The 26,795-nt window shown below is 45.7% G+C and overlaps 1 protein-coding gene across 2 annotated transcripts in view; it reads right to left on the bottom strand.

Moving 5' to 3' along the window:
• LOC105285869 (ubiquitin-conjugating enzyme E2 H) overlaps positions 1-25,963 on the bottom strand; it is a 41,125-nt gene extending 15,162 nt beyond the window's left edge. Inside the window, exons 1-2 of one of the 2 annotated variants that reach the window (XM_011350399.3) lie at positions 25,832-25,963; positions 12,948-13,024 (exon numbers count right to left, since the gene is read on the bottom strand). In XM_011350399.3, the coding sequence (XP_011348701.1) occupies positions 12,948-13,024; positions 25,832-25,884 (130 nt within the window). In that variant the 5' untranslated portion in view covers positions 25,885-25,963. Of the gene's footprint in view, positions 1-12,947; positions 13,025-25,069; positions 25,439-25,831 lie in introns of those variants that run through there. The other variant, XM_011350400.3, reaches the window with a different exon arrangement.
• Between the last annotated feature and the right edge of the window lie 832 nt (positions 25,964-26,795).

Below are 26,795 nucleotides of genomic sequence, written 5' to 3'. Positions count from 1 at the left end.
CGCAAGTGCGTTGTATTCTAAAATGCTCCCTTGCCAGATCCGCTCTTGTCTCCATCCAGAAACGCGTAAAAATGCTACATTCGCTTGCGTGTGGCAATGAAAAGATCGCGAATAGAACGCACCATTTCCGCTCGTTGCGACGCTTGCATTGTAACATTGTTTAAACCCGAAACAATGAGCGTTTACATTATTTCGCGACAGTTTGAGAGCTCTCGTGCGCGTTGCGTTTTCAACCTGCAACTGCCACAACAGCGTTAATCCATTGTTTTTAATGAGATGAGAGTGGGCTCATCGTCGTTAACGCGACAGTTTTCATTTTGACAGAAATGTGCGCGAAACGCAACATATCCATGTGTAAATTTAGCAAATTGTCATTACGTTAATTGAACTTTATGCGTTAAATTTATGATCAACTAATTAAATAGCATATTTCATGTATAATAATAAGAGTTTCATACTATATTTCAGTCACCATGTACTGAATTAACCTTTTCAAACATTAATACGACGATGATGCACAGTGCAACATTGCACGAACTGTACAAATAACATTTTCCTTAAGTAAAATTTAACATTGCAAATAAGTTCAGTTTACATAAAATTTTCTTCCACATATTGTAATTTATCCACTAATTTTATGTTACATTATCTACATAAGATTGTTAAACGTACTCGCATTATATTAAATTAACACCGAAATTTGAATGCACTGTTGGAACATATAGAACTAGAAATATAAACTGTTAAAAATACAAACTTTTTGCCGTACAGATTCAACTTGCCCACATAATCTTGTTCAATAAAAATACTGACTCGTTTCTCGCGCGTTTCTCGCAGAGAGGATCTCTCCCGCTGCTCACGCCGTTCGGAGATACCCTCATAGTCGAAGTCACCCGCACATCGAGGGGCAGCACCCTCGCTCGCGTGATGCAGATGCAGCTCGATACGGAGGAGCCCGCGCCGCGCTTGGCCCACTGACCTACTTCCGGCACGCGCGCGCTTCCGCGTGTGCAACACTTTGTCACGGTAACGCGGCAAACCAGGATAACATCGCGGGTGCGCGCTCCAGCTTCCATTTTCGCCGTTCCTCGCGAGCGTGTCGAAGCAGAGGTTCCGAGATGCGCGACCCTCCGTGTTGCAATTACGTAAATGGCCGCGGCAACCAACGATGCACGTCCCCGAATAACATGGGCACGTTGCGACGCGAAAGAAAACCACGCATTTGCAGCGAACAAGCTTTTCGAGAGATGCAAAAAGTGCTTGAGCCGAAAGGGGAATGCATGAAAGGGCTATAAATGAATACACGAATCGGGTGCTCCAGATGTGCGGCGCGCTTGATGTATTATTCAGATCAGTTTTAAAAATATAGGAGCGGATTATGAATTCCGGAGTTACCTCTTCATCCCGTGTGGTTGAAATTAATATTTTATTCTGATATTCTGTATACCGAGCTGTGCGCGATTTCTTCAGATCGATTTTCGCAATCATAATTTAACAAGTACCATTGGTGGCAATAGTGGGACTGATATGTAGAAAAAGAGATCTGCTAATTAAAAGTATACATTTCTTATTAAAAAAAATCTTGAAAATTACTTCCCCTAAAATAATCGACTCCTTAACTTATCAATGATAAAACTAAAAATATCGTACATTATATAAATCCACGGGAGCAGTTGCTTCATAGCAGGTTTCTGCTGATAAAGCATTTGGGCCATTACCCTGATAAATGCGGAGTGAGCACGACCCGTTTCCAGCAGAACAGGGAGTTAAATGACCGTAAAATATAATAATAAAAAAATAGAGGACGTGTGTCTCGAGAATCACCTCGAAGATGTTACACCGCATCTATCATTTATCTTCATTCCATTAAGAATCACGTGCTTTTCTTTCCACAACACAAATTTTGCAGAAGAACCATGATAAAAAGGGATCACATATGAATTTCACATAAATCGCATTAAACAATGAGAGATGCTCGCGCTTTTACGATATTAATCGTCGGCAAGTTTAAATCCGCACGACCTTGCAATTTAATCCAACGTGATGTTCAGCTTAATTCGTCCGATCAACAATTCATTTACGATCAGTACCGCGGGATTACGAGGGGTCCCTTATGCATGACAATTTCCAGTGTGACGCAAGCACAGCTTCGGCGTGGAAACTAGGTCGCAAGACTCTCGACGAAAGAGAGCCCGTGGGCTTTTTACATCTGGCGAGGAAGACAGATTGGTCATTTTCCATCGGCCACGGTCGTTTCGCTTTGCTAATTCTCATCATTAACGCCGCCTGCATTCGACCCGAGCGACGGAAATAAATGAGATAAAAAACCTTGCACGTTTTTGGTGCCGCGAAAACCTTCTCGCGCGCGGATGCAAGAGGGTCAAAGACTAAATAGATGTTCCTACAAAAATACAGCTACTTACAAAGCTGACAAAACGTTTTGGAAATCTCGGGCAACACATTTTAACATGTCAAAGAGATCCGAAAGAAGGGTTAAAAAAAGAAATACAACAAATAACATACATTAAAATGATAAGTACATGAAAATTTCTTTTAGAGAGAAACTGCGTATCTCTTTGATAAAACAAAGACAAATTGTTTCGCGTTTATTCTGTTGCGCGATTCCCACGAAAATGCGCATGTTTTATTAGTCAAGTGACCTAATATCAATCCACTCATTTTGAGTGTCATTACGCAATCGCTTCCTATGTACAGGCCATTTCTAAAAGCATTTCTAGCTGTAGAAACATCATTCAAATCATGGTTTCAAGACAAGGGGGAACAACGTTAGCAACTCCAGTTGCAGTGTGCTTGCGACATCGCGGTTCAACGCCTGATAAGACGAAAAGACACACTTTTCCGCCAATGATTCCAATCGAAAGGACGTTGACGCGTCTGCGTGAACGTGCGGCAAGACAAACAAGCTCTCCAAAGGTTAGAGCCATCGGACTATGTAAGCAATTTGTCTCTGCCGCCGAATCGATGTGTAAACGGTTCATTGGAAAAATGGACGGTGTGAAACAGGCGTAAAGTTCCGGCAGCGTTGGACGCGCAGCGCACGGCACAGAAACAGAGTTATTATTTGACACTAGTCGATAAGCGAAGTTGTCCAACTTTTATATCTATGTATGGCTCGATGTATATAAAAGAAACTTTTCCTTCACCTCGCGCTATCACCGATGAATGAAGCCGCTACGATAAATCCTTCGATAAGTTCGAGGCCGATCTTCCCTTAGCATGACGGGCGCTTATTATTTATCGCGGATTCCCGATTTGCAACGTCGAATACACCTCGGTAATTCAATCTGCGACAGGCAGCTCGATCGACGATTCGATGAACAAGTAGGAAATTATTAACGAACATTTCGCGTTGCAATGGACGTCTCTCGCGCGATGTAATGAATCATCGTTCCTGCGATTCTTGCACAGTCGAGATAATAATCGCTCGTTATCATCGCGTTCTTGAGGACTGGCGATTCGACAAAGCCGCCTGAGTTTCCTCGTAGGCGAACCTAATGGAATGACACGTCAGAGCTTCAAGCGCGACAAGACAGAGAAAATTCCACATTTTCGCGTTCACTCGAGTCGGGAGCGGACGGGAAGAGCGAAAAATTGATATTTTCGTGCCAGAGCCGCGGCAGCACGAGGATCGTTTTTAATGAGACGGGACGAGATTCGTTCGGCCGACGTCGACGTCGAGTTTCGAGAAGCAAAGTTGAAAAGTGAAAGGCGAAAGAGTCGTCCGATAAAATGATGCGATGCGTCTCGCGACTTCCGGTAATGAAAATAAATACACGACGACGAGTAATTCCACGTGAAACCTACGTAAATTCTTCCGATCTACTTACCGAGTGCTCGACGGCAAGCACTTTGCTGCCTGCAGAAGAGTTCCTCGCACTCGAGAATTCGAGGAGATACGACGACGTCGGGAGGTTTCCGCTCCGCGAACGACGTATGCTAATTAGACCTTGCCACTGCTAACGACTGCGGCAGACTCGGCAACGATTAGGATTCAGATGTGTGAGTTCCGAAGCTCGTCGGTGACACGTATATCTCGTACCAATCTCGAGCGTGTTCCCAGAGCACTCGGAGCATCGATCAATTACAAGATAACAGGTTGACGCCTTTTAGAACTGCATCTCGGTATTCCCGATGCAAGAAGTTTCCCGCTGAATGCGCCAATTATGTGTGAAATATCTGGCTGAGCCAACAACTGACGACACCATTAATCGCGAGCATGTCGCGGCTTTTATAGATACATTTGAGCGAATAACATTGTTACGACCAATTGAACATCGAGTTAGAGGTATAATGGAAAATCGAAAAATGATTCAATTGATTTAGCATCGTGACAGACATCGTTAGTTTTCAATTATCCACGCAAAAATAGTCCAAATCATGAGCTGCTTTATATCATCGAAACGAGCGGACGATCTTGCGTCGATACTCGCGCTCGGTCAGCGCGATTTCGTATCGGATGTCGATTATTTTCGCTAATGGGACATGGTATACAGGACAATAATGGCTTTATATAGCGTCACTCGTCCCGTCTAGAGTGCTGCAAAAGAATTTACGACGTAGAACAACGTGGTCGAGAACTATTAATGGAATCAGAAAGACTACTGCCAGGGGAGGACAACGACGATGTTCGCATGACGATGCAGTCTCGCTCTTTGTAAAGCCACTGACGAGACTGCATAATTTCAGCGACGGCGTTAAAATTATCCGAATGTGCTTCAATGAAGGTAGACAGCGTGCGGCAACGCGTTCCAGAGTGCGAATCCTCGCGTTCATGTTTATACCAATAACGAGAACAAACATACAGTAACATCGCGTGGGGGCGATGCATCAATCGCGTTGAAACCATATATTTTTCGTGTACGAGAACATCCTGTAATTACATCGATGGAAAAGTTAATGGAAAAAGGTTCAATCAACGAAACGCTAACGCTCAACGAGACGCTAATGGAATCACGTACGCGATTCGCAAATCTGCCATCTAAATATTCTCCTAACTTTTCCTATTCTTGTTGGGGAACTATCAATCATGATCATGATCATGATACAACGTTATTTCTGGATTAATCAAATCAAGATACAGACTCGAGACTGATCAACGCGAACACGCAATGAAATCATTTTGAATAAATATTCTCCAAACTAAAGTATCATACTTTTCTTGAGAAATATCTAGAAGTGCCACTCCAATAAAAACTCAAGTTTTTTATAGCAATGAATAAATTTATTATAAAAATGAACTATATGAAAATTTATGCATATATAATATTTCCTTAAATATTAAACAATTCTCTTAAATAAATTAAAAATAAATAACTTAAATAATAAAAGAGCTCTTTGCCTCGAATAATGCTTCATCTCGAGGAAATGGGTTGGGTTAGATTTTTTTAGGAGTGCGGGTGCAAAGGGAGAAGTGGAGCCCCGCCCACACATTCCATTCTACTCAATTCTATTTAGTAAACTTTCTTCTTAATAACTTTTTAATAGAGACTTCTTTTCAGTAAACTTTCACAATATATTTAATTATAATAATTTTCTTGACTGTTATCAAAAGACTTTTCGTTGGAGCAGCACTTCTAGATATTTACCTCTCTTTCGTGCGGTTTCTATGCTCAACACGTGTTCCAACATCTACGCACTATCGCGCTTGGACTCGACTGAAACATTTTGTATACTTTACGGAATTACAGCCAGTATACACTCTCGTGGCTCTCTTAATGCTCATAGTGTAACAGGGACGGGCTCCTAGGGACGAGAATCCTCGTGTTGGAGCATCGCTGAAGTGGGTCACCGCGGTACAGAGCGGCGGTATCTCCGCCGATGTACATCGTCAATCGCTCGTTTACGGCCGTTCCCAAACGACCGTGCGCTTTGTGCGCTAAAGTGCACTGTGCGCACGGCCAGCACGACCCGACCATATTTACGTACGCGGTAAACCATCGCGGAATATAAGCCGAACGTCAAAACGTGCGCGCAATGCAAGCCGAGCGAATTTGCGTAGTGACTTCGCCACGAATGCGTGGTAGAAACTGTCGTTTCTACAAGCCAACGTGCTTGTAAATAAACGAGGAAAACGCCGTAAACATCTCTATATCCTAACTTTCGGGTGTCCCCGAGCTGGCGAGCTTCGTCCACGAATGCCTTTGACAAATGCATTCTCTATTTGCGCAACATTCAGAGAACCTCGAAATTGTCGTGGCGAGTCGTCGACCTCACGGATTGTCCGATAAATTATCTTCTCCTTAGCGTTATGGGAAATTCTATGGTGTCGTCGCGTCGACACCAGCGAGTTCCGCCTGCGGATCTCTCGATAAAATTCGAGTTATTGTTTTTCCTGAGACTTATATAGCCCTGTATCGTCGCGTATCTCAGATTTCATACTTGAGATTTTCCGATAAATTGAGAACGTCGAGCTTTTTATCTCGACAAGAGAGAAGCATCGTGCATCCACGTGAACTGTATTTAAGTCGGTTCTGCGCGACTCAATCTTATCGTGTTTCGCCGGTCTAATAATAATGCCGCGCCGTCCACTCGCATTATCGCAAAAGTCCCTGCATTGTTGAATCTATAACACCTGACGTTACCGAGACGTTTACCACGTACTTGATAAAATGCCCTCGTAAGAGCTGTTGTCAGTTGTCGCTTAGTGGAGTGAGCGCATTGAGCAAGCTACTGTACCTTGCAAAATGCAATAAACGTTGCTTAAACGTATGACTAACGGACGAAATGCGGGCAGAGAAACTGGTTAATCAAACGACAAACAACCGCGCCCGTACGTCTCATTATGCAGCTGGCTTTCCATGCATCAACAATACAAACGCGCGCATGTGCACGCGTTGTAAATATTACAAGCCAAGTGAGAGAGACGAGAGCAATGCCTCCGGCTGGTTCTCTCTTTCTCGCTCTCTGTTTCTCCGGCAGGAAATAAATTAATCTTATCGTCCGGTAATCTGGCCGGGTCGGCCTCGGTACGCGTCGACCGGTTATCTCATTTTTCTCTCCAAACGGAATTTGAATAACGTAACTACCGTGTGCTGAAAAATGACGCACATCGCGTTATGATGCGGTCGAAGTCGCGTGTCGCAGCGACGGCGTCGTCGACGTGGACAATCCTGAATTAATCATTACGCGAGTCGCCTACTTTTGTTTTGCGTTATTTTTGCCTCCACACGAGCGAACTCGGAAATTTTTAGACGACTATTGGTTCTACGCGCAGTTATTGATTCTACGTGCGCTCTTTCTCTCTTTCTCTGTCTCTTTCTCTCTCCTTCACTTGTACCGCCACCACTCCACATGTACGCGCGCTGTCGATGTTCTACTTCGATATAAATACCGATTACCGATGGTCGTTGAAAGACTTTGTCAACTAAATTTGATACCGCCGCTTCTCTCTTACACGATACTCCGATGTCACGAACATCGACACGATAAAGCATTATGATCAATGAAATTATAATGAAATTATTTTAATACACAAGACATTTTCTTTTTATTATTGTACGTTACGTAAAAAAGAAGAAGTCGAAGAAGTATAAGATAAATCGATGGATTAATTAATAACAATTCTGCTTATTACACTTTCCGCGACAATTAGGACCACGGAAACTTATCAGTTATAATTTTAATGTTCCTGTCACACGGCGAATCTCTCGATAATCCGATAGCAATTGATCAATGAGAAGACGAGCGAAATTGTTTTCAACTTAACCGAGACTTTGCGAAGTGAAGTGAATGATGATCGAGCAAAATCGCAGAGGCCTTCGCGTACGCATATTGCTTCCGACGTAGAGGTACATTTTAAACGGAGCGGCAGTCGTTCAAGGGCTCTGATACATTAGCACGAAGTCAAGGTGAGCGCATTATGCAATGCTGAGCGCAATTAAAGCCGAAGCGGAAAAGGCAACAGAACGCGGTATCGACAGCACGTAAAACGTCATTCATCTTTCGCGCGTTGCACAAATTGCAGATATACATGTATGTAAATCCGTCACAAATGCGATCCGTCCTTCTGCATTTCTCGAATTTTCTCAATTTTCTTCTCCGACGCGTACTAACGAGCGACAAATCTATCTATGCAACGCATCTTATGCAACTTCTCATCGTGTCGATGCGATATAAGGCAAACACCTGTGTTAAGTATGCAAAGCTAATAAAGCCGGTTCAACGCAAACAGAACTGCTCATCCGATGTATAAATCACGTATTACCTAACGAATATATGCATCATATATATGCATCGTAACTTAATCAGTATATTTAGATAACCGGATGTCACACAGACTCGACCGAGTTCTCTCATAGAAGTAACTTATAACGTCGATGCTGGTGCAGTTTGTATAATTGGCAATCCTGCGATACGCTGTACCGAGTTCTCTCTTGCTCTCTTATTATATATAACACATATGTCGTATATATGTTTAAAGAAATTTACACTTTTATTGCCTTATTCGCGACGATGCGCTGTACGTGAAATTACGCTTTTAATCCCATAACGATGACGGAGTCGACACGATCCCTGCAATTCCTTTTCATCAAACTACATGAACAGCGTAACGCAATACATATATACACTCTGTAACAATTGCAACAGGAATGAAGTTTTATTTCTGGTGAACTCCATTCGAAAAATCGCTTCGAAATTAGCCCGTCACGAGACACGAAAGTTATGCATATGAAAATCGCGTTTTTTGATCTCGACGGAAAAAAATTGGATCTCGTTGAACAGCGTGATCAAAGCTTTTTTTCGCAAACTGCAATCCGAAAAATCGAAAAATTGGGGATACCAAGTCTAGATTGTTCAGTGAGAAAACATGCCGTGAACCAACACGGTTCTAGCCACATTTGGGCGCAATCAACGAACTGCTATGCAGGGAGCCTTTGTTCGTCGCCGAACCGCTGTTCGCGTCCCACCGAATCCATTTTCGCAAGCACAGCGTGAACATCCACGATACATGTAACTGGGATTTAATTGACGTTCGCGAGTACCGTAGCCCGCAGCTGCGACTCGATCGGAACTTGATAGCTACCTCGGGCAATTAGTAAAATTGCAGAAACGTGCCGAGTGCCTTCGCGCACGAATTCACGCGGATAGTTTACGTAACGAGACGCGAAATAAAAGACACTGTTTTACGCGAGATACCTGTAACATGCCTATAAAATATAACGCGAACATCATTTAAATAAGTAGCACATGCGCCTCACGTAATTGCAATGTATGTCGAATGAGATAACGAGGCAAAGAAGTCTTTCAGACCCGTGCGGAATTATCGATTCATTAATTTAGAACGAGAATAATCAATGTCAAGCATTCAACTAGAACTTTTCGAGCTGGAAATACTGTTTATACAAAATTCAGAGAATGCTCGATACCGTGATCCGAGGTAATTAAACGAACGAATTGATTATTGATATCAGAGCGTGCTTTCACGTCGTTTAGCGTTAAAAACAGGTTCGATCGGATTCCAGAATTATTTATTTGTGTAACACAAAGATTGTGTATCGCGAGCATGTGAGGGGAAGGAAATAAAGTAATAAACTAACTGCAATTAACACTTAACATATTATTAGAAGTAGGAGTGGGAACAATCTCGTAGACACGCTAATGTAATGGTACGAGACTAGCTGCAGCCCGATCCACTTTAAAACGAAAATATCTGAAAAAGTTCTTTCATTAGCGAGCTTATGTAAGCTGCTCTCGTAATAAGCTTTAAATGTTCTTTCTTCCTGTTTTTTTTATACGTTCATACATTCCCAGGATTTAATTAAATAAATTAAAATAAAAACCGGCAGAAAAATCCGAAGCCGATCGTTCTTTAATTTCGCATTCACGAATAGACGAAAGGGAATTGTGTTTAATTGTTTAATTCCGAAACTTATAACTAATGAGACGTTTTGAACGGAACGACGTTATTGTGAGACTTCCCGGTGGTTCCTCTGCGGAAATAATCGCATTCCCTTCTGCTTCTTTCTCGTTATTTTTTCCGCCATTAAAAATGTTTCGTGAGTTTAACGATATTCCGCACGAATAGACGTGCTTTTACATATTTTGCGACTGGGAAACGAGCGCATGTAAACGAATTCATATACGCGCGGCTGCATGCGCTTGCAGGGATTATCTGAAACATGAGATCTGATTTACATCGTTCCGCGGGATAGTTCTGTTGATGCTAACTCATCGGCGCCGGCAAATGGAGGATGGTTGGAAGCCGTATACGTGTGTGTAGAAGAAAAAAAAATTACGTTAGTACGTTATGCAATTGTGAGCTACGACGATCGATCGTCGCGACTAATCGAGAATAATCGAATAGCCGGTATTATCAGCATCGCATTAACACCAAAACGAGCGATCCTGGCAAATTGTCGAGTAAGCTCTTTTTAATCAATCGTGAGTCTTACAATTCGTGAACTTTGACAGTAGACGCAAAATTGTGCAAAAGCAGATTAGCGTTTTATCGCTATTTCGATAACAGTACTTATATCGTTTTAATTCCAATGCGAATTAGGAAATTTACATTTTCTGAGTAGATGCTAAAATGTAGGATGTGCTCTGTTTCGGTTCATCTATATACAATTCTATATATACAGTTTCAATAATAAAGCTGTAATTTAATAAGAAGATTCATATTATCAAGATAACGAGAAGGAAACGTAAAGTTGCTAACGTCTTCATTACGTACGCTAAACTCGATTACGTAAATGCTATCCATCATTTTTTTCCATTTCGAGTCATTTGATGGTCTTTCACGAACTTTAGCGATACATCACGCAAATGGCATCGCGGATCTACGATTACGTTGAATATCGCGTTTCTACAATTTACTCGGGCAATCCAGAGGAAGATTACGCTGCGGTTCCGCCGCGAGTGTAGCCTGTTTCGTCGGAGTAAAAGCTCCCCCCGTCTCCCCCCCTCAAAGTCCCGGAGTCTGGTCTTAAAGCAAATGAAGTTATACTCGCGGAGACGCAGCTGCGCCATTTCAAAGGACCTATCTGAAACGCGATCTGATTTAGAGCACCGTGAACGAAGGTAGCCACGCGATTTCAACTGGTTTATCCAACAGCACGTCGGGGATCTTAAGAAACTTTCGTCTTCGAATCGCTTGCTCTCGCTGCGCGAAAAGCGAAATTCATTATACGATTATGCGGAATTTCATTCGAGCCGCTAAAACGAGCAGTGCGAATCGGCAGAATCGCGATTTCGTCGACCTGCCGAGTTTGCAAAATCACGATTCGTTTCTCAAACAACCACATTCCTTGGCCTCTCTCTTTCTCGAAAACGCTTTCGACTCGAGATTCAACACTTTCAATTATCGCGTTATTAATTAATTTTGTCGAGTTGTGTAAGAAGCAATTTCGGATTTTTTTCGGATTCGGAGAAAACTCGACCTTCGCACAGGCAAGCTTCTTTAAAGGCAACGCGATAGTTGACACCTTCAACGAAGTACGAAACTCTCCGCTATTTCTCGAGCGGCTGCGCGTTAATTATCTTGAATTGATTTGGAAAATCCATCTATTGGAAACTTCAAGATTTACGCAAACCAATACATGCTGTATATCAATTATGATACCATACTTTCGAAGATTTAGATGCATTCGTAACTCCTACAACAATCTTTCCTAATTACTATCTGCGCAACAGTTTGCAACCTGTCGACGCTCCATTCCCAGCAAGAAGATAAACACATACAGCCGCGTGTCATTAACGAGGCGTATATCTTACGATGCGATCTGCTGGAAAGCGTTATTGAAGGACAGCTGAATGCGTCTCTTTCGTTAGCAGAGAGTCAAGGAACTTTCTTTCGCGGGATACGTCTGCCAATCGATAACGCGTCGCACGCACGCATATACGTCCGGCAAATCGAGAAAATCACAAGCACGAAATAATTGCATAAGTATTTCCGCTTCGGAGGGAAACGCGCGAACCTTGGAAACGTAAAGTGAAAACGTATCGAACACGAAGTCGCACCTATCGTGTGCCTTAATCATACTCGATCCTTCCAACGGAAAATTCGATCCAAAGTCAAAAAGTTCGGTTCGACTTTGCGCCAAATTTTCCTTCGTTGCATTCAGCAGAAATAAATGAGTCATCGACCAAGTAATCACCATCGTTGTCTGATTACATTATTGTCTATAATGTAATGTAGACATTATCAACATTGATACCTATATTACATATATTATGTAGCGTCAACTATCGAAAATCGAACTGAACTTTTCACTGACTCAATATGAAACTCTCAGGATTGCGATTCACGTGACATATTATCGTGTTTGTAACGGAAATAGCGAGAAAATGCAAGCGGCATGAGTTACATGTTTGCGAATATTATCATTTACTAATAATACTTCAGATGTATGCACATCTCATTGGCAGCGAAAACATGCGCCTTCCCGCGTCTTTTAATTCCGGTATGATAATAAATAGTAGTTCAAGGCGATATACGCAAGAAACTATGAAATTGAGCGTGACAGCTCGAAGGCCGCCTGCTGAGCATTGCGTTTAACGGTGCTTCAATGTCAGGCAAAATTACGGTGATAAAAATCGTTATCCGTAATTGCACCGTTGTAGCACCGTTGTGGAGCCTCGTTTTACAACAAATACGCAAAATTTACGAGCAAAATCGAAAATCAGCGCCAGCCGGATCCTTCATGTAATTAGCCATCATGTAATTAGCACACTTTACGCGTGGCCTAATTAAGACGCTAGATAATTACAGGGGGGAGGGATACTCGCCCGCAACTGATTCAGTCAACCGCTACGAGCCAAGTAATAGTAAACGTATGCATGCAATGCGCTGTGCAATACGGAGCGGTTCAATTCTATTCAAATGGCTCGGCTCCCGAGTGAATCTCGACTAGAACTCAGCTCGACATTGCACGCGTATCGCATTCGGCTAACGTAATGTATAATAAAAAATGCAAGATGGTACTTACTCCCTCGTGGACCGTAGAACTTGACGGAGAATTCATTTAGTCCTCCTAGGATTGTCACCTCGTGTTTGCTTTCTATTCTGTTGGCGATGGGATAAAAGAGTTAAGGCAAAAATCAATTTTTTTCTCTCTCCTCTCTCTGCCCCCCCCCCTCTCTCTCTCTCTCTCTCTCTCTCTTTCTCTTCGTTGCATCATGAGCAACTGCGCGTCTCCGCGACAACGAGGACAAATCACGGGTTGTCCGTTGACGGCGAGAAACGGCATGATAATCAACGTAACAATGCACTCGGAAGATTGAAATGGACGCAAAGGAAGAGGTAAAATCATGCCGTGCCATAAAATCGGACCGACCGTTACAGCCAACGCGGTTGTCTAACCGGCAAAGTACACTTGAACGCTCGAGTGACAACGCGAGATCGCATTGTCTTTTGTTCTTTTTTTTCTCTCTTGCATAATGAAAGTCTGGCGCGGCAAATATTTCGTGAACGATACAGGATAATTTCATTATTTGCTTAATAGGATAGCAAGCGAGCAAGAAGAGGAATCCTGCAGGGAAATATTGCAATTTCATTTATCACACACAACTGCACGGGATATTCTTTAATCCCTGCCTCGTGCATGTGAATACAACGCGCGCTTAAACAGGATATGGATTTCAGTAAATTTTTACACACACACACACACACATACACACTAGCGCATCACACTACCGCGAGTCGCTGGCTCACTTATCGTTTATGCAACAGCAGAACTTTCGATGCGTGCATTAGAAAGTACTTATCTAAATGGCGTTTCGTGTGAAGTGAGCAAGCGTTTTTCCCGACGACCCGTGCGCGCAAATCGACTTGCATACGAAACGCGAGCAGATTTTCCGGCATCGGTTACACTCGCAGGATGGATCGCAAAAATGGATTTCGCTCGAATCGCGCAGGAGCGCGGCGTTGGTGCGCTTTGACGATCGAAATACCAGGTGACCGATTCTTTTTTTTCACGGAGCTTAAGTGATTACATCAAGGTACCTTGCGTGATTCGAAGGCACCGAGAGGGCCGTTGAAGCCTCGCGCGTTTATTGTACCGCGCATTTTCGCGAGTCTGTACGTTACAATGCACGGGTTGCGCTTTCATCACGAAATCTGTGCCGCGCGTGGCGCAGCAATAAAATCCGTTTTAATTAAATTGTTCAACGACCTGCTCGCGCACGTGAAACCGCGGGGACGCTTTCGCAACGCGTCGAAATAAAAACATCGTTAATTTGATATTCTTCCCCTCTCTCCCGTTGGGTTGGGTTTGGTTGCCGCGAAACCAAAGTGGCATCCGCCACTTTATGTGAAAAAGCCATATGACAGTAAATCGCGTAACGATGCAGTGTAAGGATACGTAAAACCTTTCACACACGCACTTATCTTACATAAAGGCTATCGTAACGAAAGATATCATTTTTCCAAAATGATACTTGGATAGCTCTCTTTAAACGTTGACCCTCAAATCTCGGCGGTGCAAAGTGTACGCGAAATGGCAAATACGCGGTCTGCCCAGATTTTGGTGCGACTAATTTAAAACAATTTTTTTGCATTCTTGATGAGTGATTGCGTTTGTCATTTCAGCTATGACCACTTAAAATTTCAAGGCGCTAGCATGTCTGTATCATTAGTTTTAACTTTTAGGCTGCATTCGAGAAGCACGCTATTAGCGCTATCAGCGTCAGGCTATCTTTATTACTCATTCAATATAGAACAAAGATAGACTGATGCTAACAGCGCGAAAATACGCTGCGCGAACGCAGCCTTAAAATGACAGTATTGACGCTCGTCGAAAAAACACGCTTTGTACGCACATGCTGACGGAAGATCAAAAGACCCCAGATTGGAGTACTGCAAAGACATGCTAAGAGCGGCCGATATTGATCCCGATTTTATAAAAAACATCGTAACTGCTGATGAAACATGGTGTTTTCAATATGAACCACTGACAAAGCGACAGAAGAAAATGTACATGCAGAAGAGTTAATCAAGACCTTGCCACCGTTCTCTTCGATTCAAAAGGAATCTTTCACGAGAAATTCATACGAGAAGATCAAACGGTGAACGCCGATTATTATTTGAGTGTTCTGAATTGTTTGTGGAACAGGATTCTTCGAGTTTAGCCTGAATACTGAGAGCAAAGGTCTCGGTCGCCTCTGCATGATAATGCACCGGCGCACAAATCCTGATCTGGCTCCGTGTTCTACTTCTAACTATTCCTAAAACTCAAGTTGGCGATAACATTACGATACCATTCCGGATATCTAAAGGACTGCTATTTTAGAGGCAATTCTGAGGACAGCGACTGCTTCGAAAAGTTTTTTAATTACTTCCAGCGTTGTATTGACTCAGAAGGAGTGTATTTTAAATTAAAAAAATATATGTATAAAACAAAAAATAGTTGGTGTCTTTTTTTCGGTATCAGGCACCAGAGCTTGGACAGACCGTGTACGCTATTCGCAAGGTTCACCTTGTTTCACTGCACCTGCGGTTCGACCGCGGCCGCGGAAAAGGAAAACCGAACAAGCGCGGCGTAACGCGTCATCCGACTTACGGTAACCGGCTTTCCCAGCGTTAAGAACGCGTTGATTACAGGTTGCATTCGGTGTACGCGAGCGGTGCACTCGACGGATCAAGTCTCACCGCTCTCACCTGCATCCGAGAACCCTGTTGTCCGCAGGACCACGTCCACGTGAACACCGCTTTCCGCGGTTGCACATGTTCGCGACGATGTACACCATAAACGCGAATTCTCGCGCTCATCCACGGCAGGCAAAAGCAGCATCGTTCTTTGGAACAATGGACGGATGCACCGAGGAATCGAGCACGCTGAAATCGCACGTGGGTCTCGGCCAGTTTGCATCCGCGTGCGAGACCAATCGGTGGATTGCGACACGCGATGTCGAAGGAACGGAATGACCGTTCCTTCGCCCCCGGATTCCGTCCGGGATGTATTCCGAGTTTTCGCTGTTCGCATTTACGATGCGAGCAATCACTTGATCGTGCATTGCAATATATTAAGAGCAGAGCAATTTTGTAATGTGGAATTCAATGCGATTTTGGCATTACTCGAATCCCCGTACGATTTCCAAATTACTTCGGCCTCGCGTAATTCCTCGCGATTTTATTACGTGTTCCACTAGAGTCGATTTCTCGTTATGCCGCATAATTGCGTGCGTTGCCCCACACGCCGATGCGAGCTGCCATTATCGCCATTAGCGAAAGGTAACAACGCGGCGCACGGAAAGTCGCGCTTTTCTCGGCACGGAATTCTCGCTCAGTCCCGGCCTTTTCCCCGTTACTCCCATTATCATGGAATAATGGAGATATCATCTCGCGCGCGTGTGTCTCATCAAATGATCGTCTCTATTCATACGCTCTAATACACACGGCTGAATTAGCGCCGCGGCGACGCAAGCATCCTGTTGCGGAGAACGGCGGCATGCCGTGCATCTGACAGACGTACGCGCGTTATTAAAGTACAAATCATCTCCATGTCTCAGCGCACAGCATGGACAGTGGGCAGACTGTAAATGAAAACCGGATTGACCGCCGAGCGGCGAAAAACAAAACCGATTAAACGGACACGCGCGTTCCCAATAAAGAGCATTGATTACCGGGGTACGCTAATGATATCTGTCTCCAAGCCCTTGCAGCAATACTTAGCGTCTGGATCTTAATTCGCGTCCCGTATTAATGCTCGAGTTCACGCGACGTTAGAAAAGACGCGCAAAGTCGCAAAGAGCTCACAAACCACCACGTCACACTCGTTCCGAAGCACAATGTTTTACTGGGCGGTTGTTTTTACGTGAAAATGCGATAATCCCACGAAACACTGCTGGTTTGTATTCACGCATCGGCGAACGAACAAAATGCACGGCGGCGCAACACGCGCATTTGCAAAATGCGACGCGCGGAAAGAGCGCAACGTTTAATCCAATTGAGCGGCACGCCCATCGAAATTGCCCGGACGGAAGTTGCCGGCCCCGTACGATGCCGTAACGCGCATCGAGGATTTTACGTTCCCATCGGTAGAGCGTGCATACGCAAGTCGCACCATAAACGAGCAGGAACGGACGGAAGCGATTGCTCAATCCCAAGGGACCGTTACGTTCTCTCTTGCCCGCGCAACGTTGTTTACAACGTCGAACGAGCCGAGGACGGCGCACACGATCGTCCGTTTCTACTCTCTACTATCTATTCCTATACCTTAATCTAATGCCCCCTCCTCGCCCTCCCGTTCTATCGGCCCCTTCTTGCGTCTGCCTCCGTCGAGACCCGCTTTCTCGTTTGGCGATACGGTACAACAAGAAAAGCTCGAGTCAAGTTAGATTGAAAAATTTTGAGAAAAAGCTCCAAGAGAGAATCTCTATAAATAAGTACGTAAACAGGAAAAATGTATTTTTAAACGATACATGAGAATATCGCGTAAAGCGCAGTACTGCACAAAGCACGACACACATTGTACGCGAGTTATTATTAATTAATAATTAGTAATAATAATAACAGAGAGATACATGAGCTAATTGTCACAGGAGAAACGACGTACCACGCTCGCTGTCTAACTTTCTAACTCGAGTTAACCTCCTGTTTAGATAAATTTGAGGCAGCAGCGCAACGAGAATGAAATAGAGAAAAAGATTGAGTTCAGCGAGCGCGATTGCCGAGCCGAGGAAATCGTGACGAGCTGAAGAGGTCGTAATAAGAGACTTGGGGATTTCTGACGCGGCGTTTAGCGGCCGTAAGAGAAAAGCGAAGGCAAGAAAGAGACTTCCGCGCGATCGAACACGCAGAAACCGCGACGTGGTGCAATCCGAGATATCGATTCCCGACTCCGCGGTGTGTCCGCGAAAAGGAGAGCGACCGGATCCTCGCGGTAAAATCATCAACGAGCGGAAGGAAAATCGCGTTCTCCTGAGCGATGATAGTACTTGTCTCGATGCAGGACGATTCACCTCGGAGGAGGAGAAACGCGCAGCGCGTCTGCTTGAATAGAATTATTTTAATTGGCAATTAAAGCTGTCGGAAAAAGCGAGATTCCGTCCTAATGCGCACAATATCTCTTTCTCGACAATTCCGCGTGCTTCCTGTGCAAAAATAACGCTAGACGCGAAGCGATAACGCTGCGCGCTTTAATAATTGCATGTGCTGCATCGAAAGACCTTCGACTGAGCGATGAGCTGTCTGACTGTCGCAAGCGCGAGGCAGTCTGCATTTTTATGACATGTATTATTAATTACTGTCGCAAGACACGCGGAAACCCGTGTAATCCGTCGGTTCGCGTCGTAATAGTGCGCGTCCTATCTGGTTTGCTCGTTCGCACGCAAAAGTGCTCGACTACGAGCCATTGTGACGAGCTATTAACGATCCCTCTCTCTCTCTTTCTCTATCTGTCTCTCTTTGTTTCCGCTCTACATATCACGAATGTCATTAATTACGACATAATTGATTAAGTCGATTTCGGTATTGAACAAGGAAACTTCCACAATGGTGTACATTTGAAATCGCGTTAACTGCGAGACCATCCGCACTGTATCCACACGGTATCTCGATTGCTTGCGACAACCCCACTGAGATTCCCATTGATCGAATGTCGATTTATCGCGATTGAGCTCCGCCGGTGATCCCGAACGACGAGCAAATCCGAAGAACAATAGCGTGGACCGTTTGGCGGTGCTGCATCTACGGATCGCGGCTAAATCCGCTTCGGTTGCGCTAATATCGATTTGCGATGGGGCATCAGCGGCCGATTATCACCGGTATATTTAGCAAACGGGGAAATGCGTTACAATCGATTTTATTAAAAGTCTTTTTTTTCTAGCAAAGCTGGATAAAAGAGGGAAAAAATCTGTTGCAAAAGATAAATGAAAGGTAATCCTTGATACATGTTGTCAAAAATAGAAAATATCTCGGCTCCAGGGACCCTTTGAAGATGACGATCATTAAGTTGATTGCGTTTTAGATTCACCGTTACCAGAGTTATTATGAATTTTAGATACACTGTCTTTTTATCAGATACTCGAGAAGCATTACCGCATGTGGGAGCAAAAAACGGAGCTATTATCGTTAAACTTTACGATCTGTGTTATAAGGAGACCGATCATCCGCTACGCTAAATATTGAAAATACCGACGAGGAACTCCGTAAAGCTTCCAGGAAAGTGCGGTATTTAGGTTTGGCGTGCATTAAGCGACAAAGTATTGCGTCACGAGCGATAATTCTATGAACGCTAGCCGAGGCAACAAGGAAGGAGAGAAAGCGAGAAATTTATCTCTAATAAAGACCCGGGCGTTTACAATTATGCCCCGTGCACACTTTTGCACTCGATGCAAAAGCGCGGACCGTAAATTCCGCCGCACAATTGTCTCGTAAGCGCGCAAGCCTCGGCGCTTCCCACGACGCGCTCGAAAGGCGTACACGTCATCGACATTGAACGAGAAACGCATCTGATTACGCTAATTAGATACTATCCCCGATGCGCACAAACTACTCGACTTGGGAGACCGACCGTTAGAAATGAACGTTGTAAATTGCTCGGTCTGTGGCACGCGTTCCCGTCATCTTTCACAGGCTTTCGGACATCGTTAACAATCTCGGTATTGCCTTTCGGCATTATCGTATTTCTTCTCGACTATACGCTACGAGATCCGAGAAACGACGAAGACGGCTTGAACGTTAACTGGCCGTACTCACGCTACGCTCCTGAAAATACGATCAATTAAAGATCGCAGGAATTTAATAAAGGTATCGTCAAGAATCCAAACAAATTATAAAGATTTTTTAACTAACGACAGTAACTGGATATTACCGCTTTGCCTCTTTACTTTATCGGAACTTTTAACGTAAGACGGAGGGGGAGAAAAGTTTCACGGGAAATTTCCAGGGAATTTTCCACGTGGATATTCCAAATCCCTCGAGTCTGCGCCGAAAATATCTCCCCGTGGATCTGCGAGACGCACCGAATTTATAGAATAAAGCGATCGGGGATCTCTCCTACGCAGTTACGCACGATGAGGAACAACGTGGTGTCGAAACGCAAAGTCCCACCACGTTGATGTCAGCATACCTGAATTTGCGGTATGAATCGAGATACATCGTCCGTATGCGCGGCACGATACAAGGGAAAGGTAGAAAACGCAGAGGCACGACACGACGACGATGACGATGAACGATGACGACGGCAGCGGCGGCGGCGACGATGGTGGGGGAAGCACGGTAGGGGAAGGTCGATCAGCTGGTGAACGAGGCGGCGTGGAAAGAAGACAAAGAGTGCACCGTACGTACTCGTGTCGGTAGTCAGGGGTTTGCACGCGAAACTTTGTAATTCAGTTGAGTGTATATGCATACACAAAGCGCGACGTGGGCGAGCTCGAGCAAAGTGGGCCGCAACTTTTACGCGCCAATGGAGAACACCACCGGGAAAAATGATGAAAAAATAATATCGCCACGGTGTTCGCGCGGTATTTGCCCGCGAGTCGGGAGAAACGTTCGCGGAAGCCGGAAAACTCATAAATGAAAATAACGTAGTAGGAACCGGAACCCGCGCAAAGAACCTGCTACGAGAATGTGATGATTTTCTGAGTACATCTCGTGCTGCTTGATCCAGCTTGAGTTTATTTTCGTACTGATCGATTCAGTTTAAGTTTGCACCGAGAAGATTCCACCTCGAACAATAGAATCGAGTTTCTTTGTAACTGCTGCTAATCGTCGCATGATTCAATCGCAATCGCGTGATATCACAAACAGGAAATGATGATTCGACCGTGTGATAATCTATCGTATTCGTTGGAATCGTCGATTATTACAATCATCGATATTGAAATGATGGAAATATACGAAGAAGGAAACGTAGAAAAAGCAAAAGCCGATGGAATCGTTGGAAATCCGCGTAATAGCGAATATAACGACCAGTTAAAAATAAACTAGCCACTACTATGACTAATGCATCACATCATGCGCGGACGAAAGACTTTCCAGAAACTTTAGAGACGCCACTAGTGTCTAGCGGAACGAACGCGGACGTAGACGTCTAATTTGTTTCGCTCGTCGAGAAAACGCCTGCGGCGTTGATGCACGCTTCAACGCGGCGTGATCGATACCACGAGACGTGGAAAGAACTGACGCATCGCGCGAAACAACCATCATTGTCCGAAACAGGCTCGCGTCTCTCTAATCCACTCGGAAAACTTATCCTCCTCATCTAATTTTCCAAACATTTCTTCATGCGCACACGAGGAGTCTGAATACTCGTATTCAAGATGAGACACTTGCGAAAGACTCGCGAGTCTCTTCGAAACGCGCTTGCCTCGCAGACGAGCGATTTGAACGACGCGTATCGCGCACTTTACGCGACACGCGTTGCGTAATTCGTGAAATAAGAGATATCACGCGCTTTAAGGTCAGCTTTTACGCCGCCAGCAGCTTGGGCCTACTCGACCCGGTTTAGAGATACCGATGATGCGGACGCGTGCGATTGGATGCCGATCCAACTAGTAACTTCTATTAAATAGTGTCAAGTCGGTTCGATACCTACTACACAATAATCAATAGTGATCACGACATCGGCGAGTGAATATTCGAATATCATTCCCGTGATACATTGTTAGCACGCACCGCACATGTCTGGCAGAGAGACTGCCGGTCTTTATATCGTGATAAATACACACAAAGGCCGTTTATCGGTAGCTAGATAAATTTCGGTACACTGCCCTCTTTGACAAGTACAAATACACGTTTAATGATTGCAAACTGCTACGAAATAATTTCCATGGTATTCGAACATGCTAATAATAAGAAGTGCTGTGTGTTATCTAAGATAACTTTTTGTTCGCCAATTTTGGAGCAAAACATCTCGGAAACAAACAAGCAAGCTTTATCGCTCGTATTTCTTATTATTATCTTATAGGTATTTTTTTAGACGCTATTTTTCTAGCATTGCGTTCACGATAAAATACGAACAAAAAACGATAAATATTCGAATAAAGGAAAATTATATTGCATCGTGAATAAGAACTATTATTTTAGACAGACAGATAGATTTTTCAGTGCGATTTACCGCATATGTTCAACGAGGATCAAGAGATCTCGTCCAAGACGATAACGTCGAAGGAACAGTTAAGTCGAAGGAAAGACCTATCGACGGGGAATCCGTCTTCGTCGGAGAATCGACGAGCGATCGATCAGAAATGTTCAAGCAATTTGTAACTCCGTCATCTCCCATGCTGACCCGTTTTGTCAATAGAAGCGACAAAAGTGCACAAACGCATGTAAGATATATCCCGATAATGTTCCAGAACGACATTAAGCTATCTCACTTGGTCGTGCTCGAGCTCGAGGAAGCGAACTTAATACCGTAGCGAAAGGGCTAATGAGCTTCGTCGAGAACGCATCGTCGCGATCAGATGCCGAGCGAATTAAATTACCGAGCTCGCGTTGAATATTCCACCTGTCACGAATACCAATGCGTCGGTATTATAGTAAAATTAGGCGCGACGAGAGCAGATGATATGTCGTTTACGAAGGTATGCGTTCGCGCGACGCACTCGCGCGAAAGCACGCGCGTACCAGAATAATCTCGATGCTGCGTGCTTGTGCCTCCTCACGAAGGCACGAAATCTCGACATCTTCCAAAGATCACGGACCAAGAACCACGCGAGCAACGCGTGTTTACATCGTTCGATTAAGCGTCTCGAGCAAGTCAAAGTCTCTCCATTCTGCTGTTTATCGAATTTAAAAAAATCTCAGTCCCAGATAAAGAAATTTGATAGGAAATTTTAGATATTTTTCTTATCGACATCTCAATATGAAACTCGTAGAAAATATATACTCTCTCGCGCCACAAGTGTAAGCTAATTTGCAAGGGAACTCCGTTTTCAAATCGAATCACCGAGTTACGCTCGCTTTCACAAGTCGACAGCTGGTTATTGCCTCGATCGTAACAGCGCTACCTGACTCGATCGAACCGCTATTTTCAGATCTTTTCATCTCTTCCCGTCTACGACTTTTTTCCTGTTCCTTATATCTCATCGTGTCTCGACAATGTAATATCGCATGCCACAACGTGTAAACGTATCGCGCCGTTAGCCTCGCTCGTTTGCTTGCTTGCTTGCGCCGCCGCCGCAAGATAATTCTCCCCGGTACGATAATTAAACGCACGATGTATTTCTCGAGGCGTATATCGATTCGCGTCGCCGCGTCCCTGTATCTTGCGCGCGGAAAGCCTCTTCCTCGCCGCGCTATAATAATCCCCGAAGAGCTGCACGGGACGACCTTCGAACCCGTCGTCATCGCGTTTATCGCGATGAATAAAAGAATAATATTACCGTCGCGCTATCGCCGCGCCGACTGCGCGAAAAGCGAACAAAAAGCTAACGGGACCGAGGTATCGGCAAAGCCCCGAGAATTCGTGCCCGTCGCAGACTCTCGCTCCGCGAAACGGGAATAAAAGCGTATCGCGTGAGATTACCAAGTTAAACAATGAACGCCGATTATCGGGCTGACGGCGTTCGCGTTAATTAAGCCTTCTTTCTTCTCTCTATCTGCCTTATCTGTCGACTTGGTTAATCTCTAATCCTTGCCTTGCGAAAAAGGAAGTGCGTTGTCTAATTATCTGTCAAACTTTCCGCAAACTTTTCGTCTCGCACGTGTCGATTTCAGTATAAAAGATCTCGAGTCGTGAGAGAAATTGCGTGCCGAGAAAAAGCGCGACCGCGTCATCGTTCAGGCGCATTCCGTCTTTCGGACGGTGAAGAAGGTTCCCAGATTGGAATTTCGAACGTTCATCGCGCTCGTCATAATTCCCCCTCTGCCTGCCGATCGCAATTGACGACATCACTCATGTAACTGACCTTCGGTAATCAACGCCGAGAACGGCCCATCACGTTTTCGGCCGCATCGCACGTCGACCTCCCCGCGAAAAATACACGTCGGCCCGTACCTGCGTCAATGCGAGATCATCGTGCCTATAGATACATCGCTTTTATTTTTATACGCGCATGCCAAGACGTTTTCCATGATGATCGCGCTCGCGTTACGAATCCGTCGCAGATGTGCGAGGTGTGACGTCTCAATTAACGCTCTTTGCTGTTGCTCTCTTTCTTCCTCCTCTCTCTTTCTCTACTTTTTGTCTCCCTCTTTCTCTTTGGCCCTGGATTCCGTCTCGAAGAGTCGTCATGGAATTCAGTGCGGGTTCACGAAGAGCCGAGATCCCTCGAAAGCGACGTTCTATTTGTAGAACGGGAAATAAAAAGAGTCAAAGCAAAAGGGAGCAAGAGACAGAGAGAAGAAAACTGTGGAGAATAGGCGGAGAGAATAGGCGAAGGCGGTGACGAGGAGAGGGCGGAGGGGAGGCAAGAATAGGGGAAGGAGACGGTCGCTTACTCCGCTTATCCCCGAGACTCTTTTTGGGCCTCCCACATCCCTGGCTCCCTTTTGCACGCCTGATTACGCCGTAACAATCGCCGTTAAGCAAGCGCGGCTTCTATGTACCGCTATCGTCTCGCGCTTTTTACGATCGTACGAGCGAAGATCTACCCGAACAGGATAACCGCCATCGCGACAGCCCTATCGATCCCTAACAATTAACAGCACATTTCTTCATTATTATTATTATTATTACTCTCATTACTATTTCGGATGACTTTACGAGCGCAGAGAATGGAGCAGGTGCAAATACGCGTCGTTGAAAGCCGCGGAGGAACAGTTTGAGAGAAGGCGCGAGGGAGACGGAGGAAAAAAGAGAGAAAGAGAGCGCGAGAGAACGAGAGGAAAAACAAAAGAGGTAACGACGCGAGTCCAGGCAGCAGCCTCGAACGCCGAGCGTGTGGCTGCTCGCGAGCTCGCCACGCGCGCGCGCGCACCAAGAGTCAGCTGGTTAAAAACAGCTGTGCCCGTACGTCGAAGCGACGAATTAAATATCCCGACGATCGGGAGGGGAGGGAGGGAACCGCGCGCGGGAGAGAGCGCGAGCGTCTTTTCGGCGTCGTTCCCGAGCTTCCGCGTGCGCAGCACCACGGCGATTATTATACGGTCGATCGTGCTCGCTGCGAGCGAGCCAGCGACTTACCACGTACACATACACACACGCACTCGCACGTTCTCACGTACACGAGCGCGCGCATACGGGATGCTGAAAAACCAGACGCGCGAATCTCTTGGCACTCTCACGAAGATCTGCGTCGCGAGACAACGGGGAAAAAGCATTTAAATTGATGATGTAAACAAAGACGAGCCGTGACGCGGTGACGTTAGACGCGCGCAAAACCTCCTCGGCACGATTCCCGTAGAATTCAGCGAGGTCCGCTCTAGGTTTCCCACCGTAAACCGTTATTTAAATGTAAACGCGGTCCCGTTACGTCCGATTGTACAGACACGTATGATTCGTTATTAATCGGCGGACAAAGCGGGGAGAGATCGAGAAGAAATCGTTTCCGCGATCACGTGCCCGCGAGGAGCCGCGTAAACACAACACAGAGACAGAGTCCTTAACCTTCGTTTACATCGAATCTACATCGGTGGACTCGAGTCGCGCGAGAAATTTCAACGATCGCTCCGTCACATCCGGGCACCGAACGTCGAGGACTGAGAAGGCGCGCGACGTTCGAACGCTCACGAGAGTATCGTCGTCGTCCTCGACGATGCAAAAAGTCCTCACTCGCGTTTTTCGACACCCCGTATACACGCACAATAAACACACGCGCGCGCAAGCAGCGCGCGAGGAGGCGCATCGCGATCGGGGAAGGAGGAGTGCGCCTCCTCGCACTCACGTGCAGCACTGCTACGTAAAAACAGAGGTTCACATGGGGTACTTATCGGGCACGGTGAGAGAGACGAGAGGGGGCTTCCTTTAGAGCAGCTCTCCAAGGATACAGTTTGATAACGTCCGTGTCCATACGTCGCTTGCCGGCGCTGGGGGACGACATATTTATCGGCGCTACTCGACCGTCGCGGTTCGGTGCTGAGTTCGGCAGGGAGCCCTTCCTCGCCCCGCAGCGCTGCTCCTGCTAGCGTGCACCACCTTCCTCCGCCTCCGCCGCCACCTCCTCGCCCTCCTCCTCCGGCCTCCGCCTCCTCCTCTTCTTCCTCCTTCGCCTCCTCTTGCGCCTCTCACTTGCGCGTGGATCAGCTGAGCCTGACAATCCGTCGTGCCCCGGGGAGGGCTCTCTGGGATAGGTATCGCCTCGCGAATGCCCTTCTGCGCGCGAACCCTCGCGGCGGTATTCCTCAGCACTTGCGGCAACTCGCACTCCTCTGTCCCCGACGATAATGTAAACCGAGCGTTATATTCAGCGCACCAAGCGAGCCGAGGGAGAAAGAGACAGTCGATCAGACACACATATATATATACACATACCGCACACACAGCAAGAGAGAAGAAAGAGAGCGAGCGCTCGCTCGCCGGAGAGTGACAGAGACGGACGCGCGCGTATACGCGGACGAACGGGGGGAAGGAGAGGAAAAAAACAAAGACGGCGCTCGCGAGCACGACGATCGACCAGTCGATCAACCGGATCCCGCCGCGGCAAAGATCGCTCTCGCCCTGGACCGTAGGGCGAGAGAGAGAACAAGGGCGAAGGCGCAGTGACGCGATCGCGACTCGGCTGCGACGTGCGAGCGATCCGCCGCCGAGGTGAACCGACGTCGACTGTTTGCCTGCGTTCCGTCCGTCCGTCCGTCCTTCCTTCGTACGCTCGCTCGCTCGCTCGCTCGTTCGTTTTCCTCCGCACGAAGCGCGCTGCAAGCGTGCGCGTGTCCGTGTTCGCGATGCGCGTGTACGTGTGCGTAAGCTCTGCTCGAGCGATCCGTCTCTCTCTCTCTCTATCTCTCGCTCGCT

The sequence above is a fragment of the Ooceraea biroi genome, chromosome 4 (assembly GCF_003672135.1).
Source record: "Ooceraea biroi isolate clonal line C1 chromosome 4, Obir_v5.4, whole genome shotgun sequence".
Classification (NCBI taxonomy): Eukaryota; Metazoa; Arthropoda; class Insecta; order Hymenoptera; family Formicidae; genus Ooceraea; species Ooceraea biroi.
Note: the sequence above shows the minus strand (reverse complement) of the source record. Positions and strands in the feature narration are given on the sequence as shown.